Raw genomic sequence first — 14,675 nt, 5'->3', positions numbered from 1 at the left:
GGAAGATCCCCTGGAGAAGGGAAAGGCTACCCACTCCAGTATTCTGGCCTGGAGAATTCCACGAACTGTATAGTCCATGGGGTCGCAACTGAGTGACTTTCACTTTTCACTTTCACATATCCAACCTGCCTCAACAGTATAATTTCATATTTATTTAATCTAAATAATTTCTTTTCAGCCTGAGAAAACACACAGTGGAACCTCAAAGAGAAATTCCTACTTGTTCTCTACTAATACAGTTGACCCTTTAAAAACACTGTGTAGGTTCACTTATGGATTTTTTTCAATAGTGAATACTACAGTCCTACATGATCCAAGGTTGGATGAATCCATGGATATGGAAACTTGGATATAGAGCAAACGTGTATGCTGCTGCTGCTAAGTCGCTTCAGTCGTGTCTGACTCTGTGCGACCCCATAGACAGCAGCCCACCAGGCTCCTCTGTCCCTGGGATTCTCCAGGCAAGAACACTGGAGTGGGTTGCCATTTCCTTCTCCAATGCATGAAAGTGAAAAGTGAAAGTGAAGTCGCTCAGTCGTGTCTGACTCTTAGCGACCGCATGGACTGCAGCCCACCAGGCTCCTCCGTCCATGGGATTTTCCAGGCAAGAGTACTGGAGTGCGTTGCCACTGCCTTCTCCGGCAAACGTGTATATGGAGGGCAAAACCTGTTATACTTGGATTTTCTCCTGCACAGAATGTCAACACCCCTAATCCCTGTGTTGTCTAAGTCAACTGTATATGCAAAGTTCTCCAGTTCTCCAAAATATATAATTAGGTGCAGAGATACCAAAAACCAAATAACAAAGTAGCATACAACTCAGCTAATGAAAGAAAGGAAGAAAATCTAATAAAAGGAAATTTTCATATAGTATTAGATCAAAGAAGGAATCTCTGTATATCAATTTAATTCTAAATTAGGATGTAACCTACCCTTATGACTAAAATTGTGAAATGCAATATTTTAATATTTTATCATCAAAAGTTTTAATACTAACAGTTCATCCTTACATTGTGATCCTAGATTCTATCTCAGAGTCTAGTCATCTTATAAACCTGCTACCTAGTACAATGTCTATTACATATTATGTATCCAATAAAAATTTGTGAAATGTACCCTGATATTTCTTCATGAACAAATTTTCAGTGTTTACATTAAAGTATGTTAATACCTGAATAATATATGAGCATACAAAGATAAATCTTTATTCCTTCTAAGCTTAGATCTACTCTATAAAGTTCTCTTCTCCTTTATTTTAGTCATTTAGTCAATAAATATCTAGTGGTGCATGTACTGGTCCTTGTTCAGATGGAGTACCATACTATGTATTGCCACCAAAGGACACCATTATGACATGGTGTCATAATAAATGTAGTTCTCTCCCTTCAATAAGCATCCTCAATGGGTCTACCACTGCTTAAAATGTCCCGGCAGTCCAAGCCGGGAAAACTTTGATGTTATCTTTAGAACTGAAAAAAGAATATTGATATATATTATTAAAAAATGATAAGGCTACTTATATTGAAGTTATCATATTTTAATTTTCTTTGCTGTAAAATGGTTCCAATACTCAATCCTGTTTCGAGTGGAATAGTCTAATGTTCTAAGATTACTGTAGTATTACACTCCACATACTTTAACAACACAGCAATTTCAAATAAGGATCCTAATTTAAAAGAAAAACAAGACTCTCAGCTACAGACACTATGTAATTATGAAAACTTGACATTTGCTGCCACCTTGTGACTGAGTATAAAATATTCTTCATCCTCTTGGACTAAAGATAAAAAGTGGCTTTTTCCCAAAACTAAATGCCCAAAGTATTACAATATTGTCCTAGTTTATAAAATTAGAGTATAGGCTTCACCATAGACACAAAACATTATTGTTACCTATAGTACGCATTTCTATACACAGCCCCATGAACTTCCAAAATAATCCACCTATCTGATATCTAATTACTAAAAGAATTGTTATTCATAAAGAACATACTAATTGAAAAAAGAAATCAAGTCTTTAGGTTGGTTAATATGCTTTTTTTATTCTACAAACACATACAACTCAGAGTCCTTGCATTGAGGGGTCAGGTCTTCATTTGGTCATTAACAGAGAAGAAAGTAAGAGAACCTTCTTCCATTTTCATTTGGTATCTAGCCAAATGGGCTGGGGAGGGGGGATAATTCTAGTATTCAGGGACATTATCCAATTACTATTTCATTATGGTTTATATTTTCCTAATTTTTCTTTCTTCTAATCATTTTACCAGTAAGGCTGGAAAACCTAAGAGAAGAAACTTAAATCAGTCTGTAGATTGCAACCATAAAGGAGAACTAGAGAGTGACAGGATTTGCTTTAAAAAAAAAAACTAAGGATCATATTATCTACAGACTTAATCATCCCTTCACTTGGGGAATGAAATAATCAAACAATGGATCAAATGTAGTTTGGAAATGAATGGAAAAGAAATGGATCAAAAATAATTTTTTATATCTCTGATGCTTTTATTATTATAAAACATATTGTATTTAGGGTTGACTTTCTGGAATCAACTTCTTGAATTCACAAAAGCCACACACACACACACACACACACACACACACGCACACACAAGCTGTACACCAGTACACCTTTTCAACAAAATAAAACAAAATTTACGAAACTCTACCATATTTGCTAATTCATTCACTCAACAATTATTAAATATGACATACTCTGTAATGTAAGACAATGTACCAAGTCCAATGAGCTGAGTATAAGGCATACTTTCTTCCCATAAGGAACTGACTAACTTATAAAAGAAGCTGTAAGCTAATGCTCCCAAAAAACTAACTGGTGGATGCATTTCTGGAGTAGCCAAGAAAAAGCCCATTTAGCCATAACAGCTTTTATTAACAAGAAAAACAAAGTAAGAAGAAATTATATTAAAGATACAAAGCATGATATAGACTGTCTTATTCGAATGATTACAAAATATTATACTTACCTAATCTCTTACTAACACTAACAGGCCTCCCCACTCCTCCTTTTGTCTTTGCTGGGACAGTGGCATAGACATTTTGAGTTCATTGCTTGGATTACTGTTTGTCTACCACTGAATCAGGTTTCATAGGATAGTTAAAATAAGAAGATTCTGGCTATTAAGAAATTCCCTACCCATGAAAAGCTAAACTGTATAGCTTCAAGAATACTGGGATCTTAGAGCCTTCATTAGACTGTGAGACTATAGGCTTATCGATCAAAATTTTATTTAATAATATTTAGTATATATTTAATAATATTTAACAGTAACTGGCACATAGTAGGCACTCAATAAATGTTTGCTGAATGACTGAATTCAGCCAAAAAGTTTACTGGATTAAGTATAAAGCTATAAGACAATTTAATGAAGACAATCAAACAGAATGCTCCTAACAGTTTTGAAACTCATGGTTCCTTAACGTATTAACCGTGGAGACACAAACATAATAATCTGAAATTTTATTTGGTTTTCTACATCTTCAGCGTGACACAATTTTACAAATAGCTATAGCTCAGAACCAGGAAAATAAACATGCCTACAACAGTGTAATACCTTTCAGTTTAATTGCCACGTCGATATAGGACTGCAAAAATGCCATGGATACTGCTTGCCCTACATTAAAATAAAAAATTAAATAAATATTACAACATACATATTTCTAAAGCACCCATACTTATATATAACAAACATATAGATTAATGGGGTATCTCAAAATTATTTTATACTAAGAAATATTCTAATATGCAGCACTCAGTATTATCCACACCACACATTCAAGAGAGTTCCAAATACAACTAATTTTCTACATTCATATGGCAAGGAGTGTAATTGAATGGCTATTGTTTGAAGATAAAAGCAATATAATGCCTATAAACCTACAATAACTGTTAATCTATTAAAATCATTAGCTTGAATAACAACAATTTTCCAAATTAGTAAGCTTAACATCTAGTTTAATCATAATCTTCAATTTATAAGTCAGATATATATAATCAGGGCTTCTCTGGTGGCCTGCATGGTAAAGAACCTGCCTGCAATGCAGGAGGCTCAGATCCCCTGGAGAAGGGAATGGCAACCCAGCCCAGTCCTCTTCCTGGAAATCCCATAGGCAGAAGTGCCTGGCTGGCTACAGTCTATGGGATTGCAAAGAGTTAGATAACGACTGAGCAACTAACACTTTGACTATACTATATACTATCAGTTTTACAACCCTAGAAACAACTCTGAAGTAAATTGTTTAAAAGTGTAGGACGTATGAGAGCTATGTCATTTTACAATGTGTAATAACAGAATGTAAAAGTAAAATCTGCCTACTTTAAATGTCCTAATATGCAGTATAGTAGTCACCTCTAAAGGCTCATAATACTCACAGCCAGCATAAAAAAGCACTATGCTGTCAGAAGCCGTTACTGTCGCATGAAATGTCTCTTCTGTTAATTCCACAGTGAGTTCCAAAGGTAACTGTCTCTTCCTGTCTCTGTAAACAGTTTCTTCCACTTCATCATCTTGAATTCCTGAAATGTATGAAGAGAAATTAATATAGATATAAATCTATAATTTAAAATATTTAAGCTCTTCTCCCAGGCAAGCATATGAAAAGTTGGCACTTCACAGAAACTCATGAATTCATACTATCTTAATATTTAAAATGCATATTTAGAAAACTTTCCAGTTGTCTGGCTTCCCATCTTAAATGACTCTCAGATGCTTCCTGACCTAGAAATGATCAAGTTTTAGTTAATTCCAAAAGGAATTACTTACACTTGTCAATAATATAATAAATATAAATATAAAAATAATAAACTTGACAACAAATAACATTTGTTTCTAATCAATATATTAATTTATAACCTAAAAAAGTCCTACCACACATGTTTGACAGTATTTCTTTAGCTTCTACTACATAGCAAGCACTGTGATGGACACTAAGGAAAGTGGTAAGCAAAGCAGACATAGTTCCTGACCACACAGTTTCTATCCATGGAAAAGTCGATCAATAAACTCATCACTAAATAAATACATAACTATAAATGTGATCAGTTTAAGAAGAAAGGCAAAAGATACAGCGAGAGAGTTTAACAGGGAGATTTAAACTGGGCGATCCAAAGTCTACCAGATAATCAATAAAAGAATGTTTTAGACAAAGAGAACAACATATGCAAAGACTCTGAGACATAAAAGAGCTCAGCATACTCTAGGCACTGAGGGAAGGCACATTTGACTAAGACAAAATAGACTGAAGAAATGACGTGAGAAAACTCTAGGCTTTCTAGATCATGTGTGTATTAGTTGCTCAGTTGTGTTCAATTCTTTGTGACCCCATGGACTGTATGTAGCCTGCCAGGCTCCTCTGTCTATGGGACTCTCCAGGCAAGAATACAGGAGTGGGTTGCCATTTCTTCCTCCAGGTGATCTTCCCGATCCAGGATTGAACCGGCATTTCTTATGTCTCCTTCTCCTGCATTGGCAAGCAGGTTCTTTACCACTAGCACCACAAGGAAAGCCATAAAAGGCCATATAAACCAAGAAATTTAGATTTCATTCTATGTGTATTGAGTTATGGGTAGATTCTGAATATGTAAAACTAATTTCATTAACCACAATATATAGAAATATTGAATCATTGTGGTATACAACTAAAACTAATATGTTACATATCAATTAAATCTAAAAAAAAACTTTTCATTAAGACAGACAGACCCACCCACCCATTTATTCATCTATCCATTCAAGTATGTAGTAAACACACATAAACGCACATATTCTGAATTCACAAGTGTCCTGTTGGAAGTTTGTACAGATCATATGGTAACACTGGAGGCACATCTAACTTCATTAGAGAGACAATTAAAGCTTCCCAGAAGTTGACACCAGCTGAACATTATTAAAAGAAAAATGAAACTTAAGGAGGCAGTAGAGGCATCTGAGTAAAATGAACAGCATGTACAAAGCAACAGTGGCATGAAAAAGCATGAAGCTGGAAATCTGAATGTTGACTAAGCATCTGATATTAAGAATTCTTAACCATATAGATGTAGTAATAGCCTTATGTTAATTTTAAAAGAATCCTTACATGTCTGAAATACAGGGAAATATTTATGGATGAGTTTATATGTTTGGAATTAGGTGCAAAATAATAAGTAAAGAGCTTTGACTATAACAGGATTAGCCACTGACTGATGTTAGTTGGGTGAGGCCAGGAAATGGTTATCTGGAGGTTTGTTCTAGTATCCTATTTTATGATACATTTATAATTCTCTGTAATAACATATTAAAAAGAAAGGAAGTGAGAAAGACAATGCATTCAGAAAACTAAATTATTATTTTCCATATGATTTCCAATATCATAAAAGACTAGATCTAGATTTTAGTATCACATCAGTAATTTTTAGCTTGTGACTCTAGTCAATTACATAACTCTGAGTCTCAGTGTTCAAACCTGTGAACCATAAGACTTACACTATTAATTTTAAGATACTTTCAAATATCACATTCTATGACACTAAAAGTTATGCCCTCAAGATCAAAATTAAAGGCCAATTTTCTCATTTACAGTATTTTCTTATTATTCACATATTTTCATTATCCTGCCAATCCATTCTTATTTCCTAATCCATCCTTTCTTCTCTTACCTTGTTCTAACACCTTTCTGCTTTCCCATTCTCTTAATAAGCCACTTTAGTTTTTAAATATATTTACTCCTCAGCTCTACATTTCAACTACTTATCAACGTGTATATATATTCTTTTTAGTCACACAAGTTTTTTTCATACTCTCCTTTTTGTAGAGCCCAGTTCACTTAATTTTGACTCATTGTGTGTTCATTTCCTTTGAAGAGCATTTTTCTTTATATTCCACTTTTACATGGTAACAAACTCTTTCCAAGCCTCATCTATCTTTCCTAATTAATGAGAAGGAATGAAAATAAGAGGGCAATTGTGTGTTTGGGCACAACATCATACTATATTATGAGTCAATATGGATTACAAACATAGGAAGTTAAGACCAAACACCCCCCATCCCCAAAACACAAGAACTGGCCTGAGGAGCGAAGACAGGAGAGAGAAAAAATGAGAAGGCAGCACCAAAGGGCAAACTGAAGCCAGAGAGTCACTAAGTAAAATGACACATGGCAACAAAATTTTGAAAAAGGCAACTTCCACTGAGGACAGGAATCCTATTAAACTGACACTTGGATGATTCCTATGACTTTGAAAGTTTGAATATATTAAAGATGATAGGAATAAAGCAAGGAGCAAGAGACCAGAACACAGGTCTGCCTATACAATGATGATGCTACGGAGAAGAACTCTGGCTTAAATCATTAGCAGTTCTAACCTCTGTATACCAGAAAACTAGAGCAGTGCTCAAACCATGAAGCTGGTCATGTATCAATTAAAGCTCAGTGAAAGTGAAAGTGAAGTTGCTCAGTCATGTCCGACTCTTTGCGACCCCATGGACTATAGCCTACCAGGCTCCTCCGTCCGTGGGATTCTCCAGGCAAGAATACTGCAGTGGGTTGCCATTTCTTTCTCCAGGAGATCTTCCCAACCCAGGGATCGAACCTGGGTCTCCCGCATTGCAGGCAGATGCTTTACCGTCTGAGCCACCAGGGAAGCTCAGTTAAAGCTCAGAGGCCTTACTAAATTTATAATACAGATTGTGACCATCATAATAAACGGGTCTCATGAAAAGAATATGCATATTCCTTCCTTCCTGGGACTAGTAATGACAGGATTACATAAAAAGTATTTACTCTTTATTCCCAATCCCGATCCCCCCTCCCACCTCCCTCTCCACCCGATTCCTCTGGGTCTTCCCAGTGCACCAGGCCGGAGCACTTGTCTCATGCATCCCACCTGGGCTGGTGATCTGTTTCACCATAGATAGTATACATGCTGTTCTTTTGAAATATCCCACCCTCACATTCTCCCACAAAGTTCAAAAGTCTGTTCTGTGAAAGACCTGCCCTCTGTAGTTGAAATAAAAAAAAAAAAACAAAAAACGGGGCGGAAACCCCCAGGAAAGTCCCGCGTGTGCGAAAGTATTGACCAATGAAATAAAAAAAAAAAAAAAAAAAAGAATTTACTCAATGGGACTCATGATAAAAATTCAATAATTTACAAACAGGATACATTTAGTAAATGCACAAGACATAATCCCTGCCTTAGAAGTTTATAATAGACCAGTACAGAAGGGAGAAAAGCAAATGAGCAATTTCAGAATAGGATATGTTATAAAGTATCAGGAATGATAATGGTCATAAGTGAAATTTCAAGTCAGAATGCTCCACATGCCATTTGTAACTTTGTGCAGATCATTGAACTCTGCCAAAACACAGATTCTTCACCTACAATGAAGGTAACCTCAGCTAACTCAGAGGATAACAATCAAAGTAAAAAATGTGTGGGAAATAGCCTTGAAAACTATAGAATACTTCAAAATGTAAGCGATAGAACAATAAAAAGAAAAACAGAATTGGTAAAATTATGTTAAAATAATTTAAAATTAATGTTAAAATTATTTTGACATTGTGTTAAAATTAATTTAATGTTAAAATATTAATGTTAAATGTTCAAATGTTAAAACATTAATAATTATTTTTAATGTTATTAAAATAACATTAAAAATAATTATAAAAATGTTATCAAAGTTTACTCCTTTTACTGTTAACAACTGGATTCATTTACAACTACAAATATAACTACAGTCATCAGAATTTCATACCCTAACAGGAGTAACAAAAATAAATATCATATTGTGGCTCCTGGGTCCTTTTTAAACATGGAATAGATCAGTAGGACTGAAAGAACTGATCTAGAGGATAAAGGCACAGGCGGAAAGAGAGAAGCCTAACATATAATAATGAAAGGTATCACACTAAGCAAAATAGAGCATCCTTGTATCTTTTCACCCAATCAACTTGCTAAAATGTGATTCAAAATTAATTTCTTCAGGTCTCTTCATATTCTTGAATGTGAAAGTTAATTCACTGAAATTTCACTGACCTTAAGGATGCTGGGCAGAAATGGGAGGGGAACATGAGCATCAAAAAAACACATTACCATGCAAACTAGTACAGCCGCTATGGAAAACAGTGTGGAGATTTCTTTAAAAACTGGAAATAGAACTGCCATATGACCCAGCAATCCCACTCCTGGGCATACACACCAAGGAAACCAGATCTGAAAGAGACACGTGCACCCCAATGTTCATCGCAGCACTGTTTATAATAGCCAGGACATGGAAGCAACCTAGATGCCCATCAGCAGATGAATGGATAAGGAAGCTGTGGTACATATACACCATGGAATATTACTCAGCCGTTAAAAAAAATTCATTTGAACCAGTTCTAATGAGATGGATGAAACTGGAGCCCATTATACAGAGTGAAGTAAGCCAGAAAGATAAAGGACATTACAGCATACTAACACATATATATGGAATTTAGAAAGATGGTAACGATAACCCTATATGCAAAACAGAAAAAGAGACACAGAAGTACAGAACAGACTTTTGAACTCTGTGGGAGAAGGTGAGGGTGGGATGTTTCGAAAGAACAGCATGTATATTATCAAGGGTGAAACAGATCACCAGCCCAGGTTGGATGCATGAGACAAGTGCTCGGGCCTGGTGCACTGGGAAGACCAGAGGAATCGGGTGGAGAGGGAGGTGGGAGGGGGGATCGGGATGGGGAATACGTGTAAATCTATGGCTGATTCATATCAATGTATGACAAAACCCACTGAAAATAAATAAATAAATAAATAAAGGGGAAAAAAAATACATTACCTATATTTAGATCTTCCATGTCTTCATATTTGCTCATTTCCTCAATGTACATGGTACTTTCCACATGGAATACTATTAAATCAATATGACTTAATGCCAAAAATTCCATTTGCGCTTCCTAGAAATACATTAATTTTAAAAGATATGACTAGAATATAATGAGCCATTTTAATATATTTTACTTGACACTAAAATGAAACTAAACCTGTGAGTTTCAATTTTAATACTTAAAAATAAAAATGGGAAATTAACTCCACAATATTAAAAGTATCTAAACATTATAGAAAGATAGTGCAGGCTACTAGAAAAGAGGGCAAAACGCGAAACTGAAAGTCTCACTTGCTTCTTGTCACAGTTACATTCTGCTGAAATCTGAAGTATTTTACATATAACAGTAAGTCCTACCTCAATACAAGATACAAATACATACAATTTTATTGCAAATAGCACCAAAATTCTTTTGATACTTTACACGACTTAGTGAACAAACCACCACCACCATTCAAAATAATACTTAATCTAAAATAATTTCACTAGAGAGGCCTCTGGTGGCCTAGCAGTTAGGATTGGGGCTTTCACTGCCTTGGCCTGGGTCCAATCCCTGGTCGGGGAATTTAGATGCCACAAGTTGTGTGGCATGGCCAAAAAGAAGGGGGAAAAAAGTAATTTAATAAAAATAAATAAATAATTCCACTACAAAGTTTAATTGACTGTTTAGCCATAAACATAAAAATAATACCTGGCCCCCAGGTATTTTAAGAATACCAAATTATATTCCATTGAAATTATTCCATTAAAATTTCTTACACTAAGGCTCAACCATAACTTTTTTAAAACATGCAATTTTAGACCACTAGATTATTTTAGTAATTATCCCTGCTGCAACCTCACAATCAAACTTGCATGGATGAGGAGCTGTTTCTTACAGATGAGCAAAGAAAGTGGTTTCTGGAGATGGAATCTACTTCTGGTGAAGCAGCTCTAGAGACTGTTGATATAAGAACAAAAGATCGAGAATCTTACAAAAACTTAGTTGATAGAGCACCAGCAGAGTCTGAGGGGATTGAAGCCAATTTTGAAAGAAGTTCTACTGTGGGTAAAATTCTACCAACTAGCATTGCATACTACAGAAAAATCATTTGTGAAAGGAAGAGTCAATCAGTGTGGCAAACTTCACTGTTGTCTTATTTTATGAAATTGCCTCAGCTACCCCAGTCTTCAGCAACTACTGTCTTGATCACTCAGCAGCCATCAGCATCAAGACAGGACCCTCAATGAGCAAAAAGATATATCAATAACCTCAGATATGCAGATGACACCACCCTTATGGCAGAGAGTGAAGAGGAACTGAAAAGCCTCTTGATGAAAGTGAAAGAGGAGAGTGAAAAAGTTGGCTTAAAGCTCAACATTCAGAAAACTAAGATTATGGCATCCAGTCCCATCACTTCATGGCAAATGGATGGGGAAACAATGGAAACAGTGAGAGACTTTATTTTTCTGGGCTCCAAAATCACTGCAGATGGTGACTGTAGCCATGAAATTAAAAGACGTTTACTCCTTGGAAGGAAAGTTATGACCAACCTAGACAGCATATTAAAAAGCAGAGACATTACTTTGCCAACAAAGGTCCGTCTAGTCAAGGCTATGGTTTTTCCATTGGTCACGTATGGATGTGAGAGTTGGACTGTGAAGAAAGCTGAGCGCCGAAAAATTGATGCTTTTGAACTGTGGTGTTGGAGAAGACTCTTAAGAGTCCCTTGGACTGCAAGGAGATCCAACCAGTCCATCCTAAAGGAGATCAGTCCTGGGTGTTCATTGGACGGACTGATGCTGAAGCTAAACTCCAATACTTTGGCCACCCCATGCAAAGAGTTGACTCATTGGAAAAGACCCTGATGCTGGGAGGGACTGGGGGCAGGAGGAGAAGGGGACGACAGAGGATGAGATGGCTGGATGGCATCACCGACTCGATGGGCATGAGTTTGAGTAAACTCCGGGAGTTGGTGATGGACAGGGAGGCCTGGCGTGCTGCTATTCATTGGGTCGCAAAGAGTCAGACACGACTGAGCGACTGAACTGAACTGAACTGAACTGAGAGGCTCAGATGACGGTTAGCATTTTTTAGCAGTAACTATTTTTTAACTAAAGGTACATACATTGTTTTTTTTAGACATAACACTATTGCACACTTAACAGACTACAGTATAGTATAAATGTAACTTTTATATGTACTGGGAAAACAGCATGAACTTTAATTCTTCTATAAAACCTTTTTCCCAATAACAAAGTAATGTCCTATTTTGGAACTCTTTATCTAATAGTAAAAAAAAAAAAAAAAAAAAATAGCTTCAGTAAGTATTCTTTCCATTACCTGGTCTAAAAGCAAAGCATAATGACCTCACAGTACACATATCTGAACAGTATTACAGTTCTCAAAGTATTTTCCTATTTGGTCTTATAATATTTCTTATAAGTTAGAAGGAGAGGTTTTATAACTATTTCACAAAAGAGAAAACTGAGCTGGAAGAAGTTAATTCAGTTATCTGGGCCCAGAACTAGCAAGAACGGAGTCAAGTCTTCTGACTCTTTAACTCTGTATTCAGCAGTCAGTTCAGTTCAGTTGTTCAGTCGTGACCGACTCTCTGTGACCTCATGGACTGCAGCATGATGGGCTTCCCTATCCATCACCAACTCCTGCAGCTTGCTCAAACTCATGTCCATCGAGTCTGTGATACCATCCAACCATCTCATCCTCTGTCGTCCCCTTCTCCTCCTGCCTTCAATCTTTCCCAGCATCAGGGTCTTTTCCAATGAGTCAGTTCTTCGCATCAGGTGGCCAAAGTATTGGAGTTTCAGCTCAGCATCAGTCCTTCCAAAGAATATTCAGGACTGATTTTCTTTAGGATTGACTAGTTTGATCTCCTTGCAGTCCAAGAGACTCTCAAGTCCAAGAAAATAAAGTCTCTCACTGTTTCCATTGTTTCCCCATCTACTTGCCATGAAGTGATGGGACCAGATGCCATGATCTTAGTTTTTTGAATGTTGGGTTTTAAGCCAGCTCTTTTACTCTCCTCTTTCACTTTCATCAAGAGGCTCTTTAGTTCCTCTTCACTTTCTGCCATAAGGGTGGTGTCATCTGCGTATCTGAGGTTGTTGATATTTCTCCCAGCAATCTTGATATCTGAATCCAGTATTCATACCAAAGACTTATGCAAGAGAATTTAAGTTTAAACTATCTGACCATTTGTAAACATATCAACAATTTTTTAGCATATGTTTAAAATATTTAGAAGATATTTTGAAGAGTTCTTAATTAAGAAAAATTTAAGGAAATTTTTAAGAATTTAAGAAATTCAAAAATTTAAGAAATTTACAAAGGAAATACAGGTGATCTCACTAGTCAAAGCTATCAAAGACATGCAAATTAATATGGAAACTCTTCTTGTGTATAGAAATAATTTTTTTTAAAGATTACTACTCAGTACTGGCAAAGATGTATGAAGAACAAGGAATTCTAAATCCTTTTGGTAAGATAATATTTCTGGAGGGAAATTTGTCTGTGTATTTTAAAAGTCTTTAAAATTCCTATTGACATGTACACACTGTACATGTACACACATGTACACACATTTTATTTTATTAATAAAATGCCTTTCCATGGAAGAAAAGAAAGAAAAATCACATTCAGGGAAAAAAAAAATGAAAGTCAATTAACTTCACACATGAAAAAATAAAAATAAAAGAGTAGAAGCTAAAGAGTAAAACAAAAACACTAATCTGAAAATATACATGCACTCCAGTCTTCATAGTAGCATTATTTACAATAGCCAAGATATGGAAGCAACCTAAGTGTCTATGAACAGACAAGTGGGTAAAGAAAATGTGGCATACATATGCAATGAAATATCACTCTGCCATAAAAAAAGAATGAAATTTTGTCATTTCCAATAATATAGATGGACCTGGAGGATATTATGCTCAATGAAATAAGTCAGGCAGAAAAAGACAAATGCTGTACATTATCACTTATATGTGGAATTTAAAACATAAAACAAATGAATATAACAAAACAGAAACAGACTCACAGATACAGAGAACAAACTAATGGTTACCAGTAGAAAGAGGGAATGGGGGAGGGAATTAAGAGGTACAAACTACCATGAATAAAATAAATAAGTCACAAGGATATATTGTACAGCATAAGGAATACAGCCAATAGTTAATAATAATTTTAAATCAAGTATAATCTATGAAATTTTTAAATCACAAAAAAGATTAATTAAAAGTGGTTAAAGGCCCGAGCTCTGAAAAAGAAACATCTCACTTAACAAAATTTACTTCCAGAGATTTAGCAAAGGGAAATAAATCAGTGATGCCCAAAACAAGTGTTTAAAGGCAGGCATCACAGCACAATACCAAGTAATGAAATATAACTGTATGTGAAAGGTAGGATGTATACAGCATGAATCTAAATTTCTTTAAAAATATGCATATGTAGATATACATATATTTATATAAATACACACACACACGGAAAAAGAGATTAACAAATGAAAATAACACACCAAAATATTAACAACAGTTATCTCTGAATAGTGGCAATTCATAGAATTTTTTTGTAATAAGCATATGTTACTTTAGGACCATGTGTATTAACCTCTTTTAAATAAGCACACGTTGTAGACCAATATAGAAAATGACCAACCTCTTCTGCTCTTCTGACGATAACATTAGTATCCTCAGGAATGTCCACTTCCAAAGAGTCCCTTTATCAAAATGGAAATAAATGTTATATGTTGCCAATCTCAAGAATAATAGTCATCCAGGAAGTCAATCTAAAACTGAACTGAAAATTTTATACTAA

General features: G+C 35.4%; 1 protein-coding gene across 4 annotated transcripts in view; it reads right to left on the bottom strand.

Annotated features, from left to right (window-relative positions):
* The window catches only part of TXNDC16 (thioredoxin domain containing 16), an 89,373-nt gene that overhangs the window by 29,560 nt on the left and 45,138 nt on the right, over positions 1-14,675 (bottom strand). For all 4 annotated transcript variants that reach the window (XM_043470779.1, XM_043470782.1, XM_043470781.1 and 1 more), the window contains 4 exons: positions 14,517-14,577; positions 9,812-9,929; positions 4,390-4,533; positions 3,572-3,631 (listed from right to left, as the gene is read on the bottom strand). In XM_043470779.1, coding sequence (XP_043326714.1) covers positions 3,572-3,631; positions 4,390-4,533; positions 9,812-9,929; positions 14,517-14,577 — 383 coding nt within the window. The remainder of the gene's footprint in view (positions 1-3,571; positions 3,632-4,389; positions 4,534-9,811; positions 9,930-14,516; positions 14,578-14,675) is intronic.

This window comes from Cervus canadensis, chromosome 6 (genome assembly GCF_019320065.1).
Source record: "Cervus canadensis isolate Bull #8, Minnesota chromosome 6, ASM1932006v1, whole genome shotgun sequence".
Lineage (NCBI taxonomy): Eukaryota > Metazoa > Chordata > Mammalia > Artiodactyla > Cervidae > Cervus > Cervus canadensis.
Note: the sequence above shows the minus strand (reverse complement) of the source record. Positions and strands in the feature narration are given on the sequence as shown.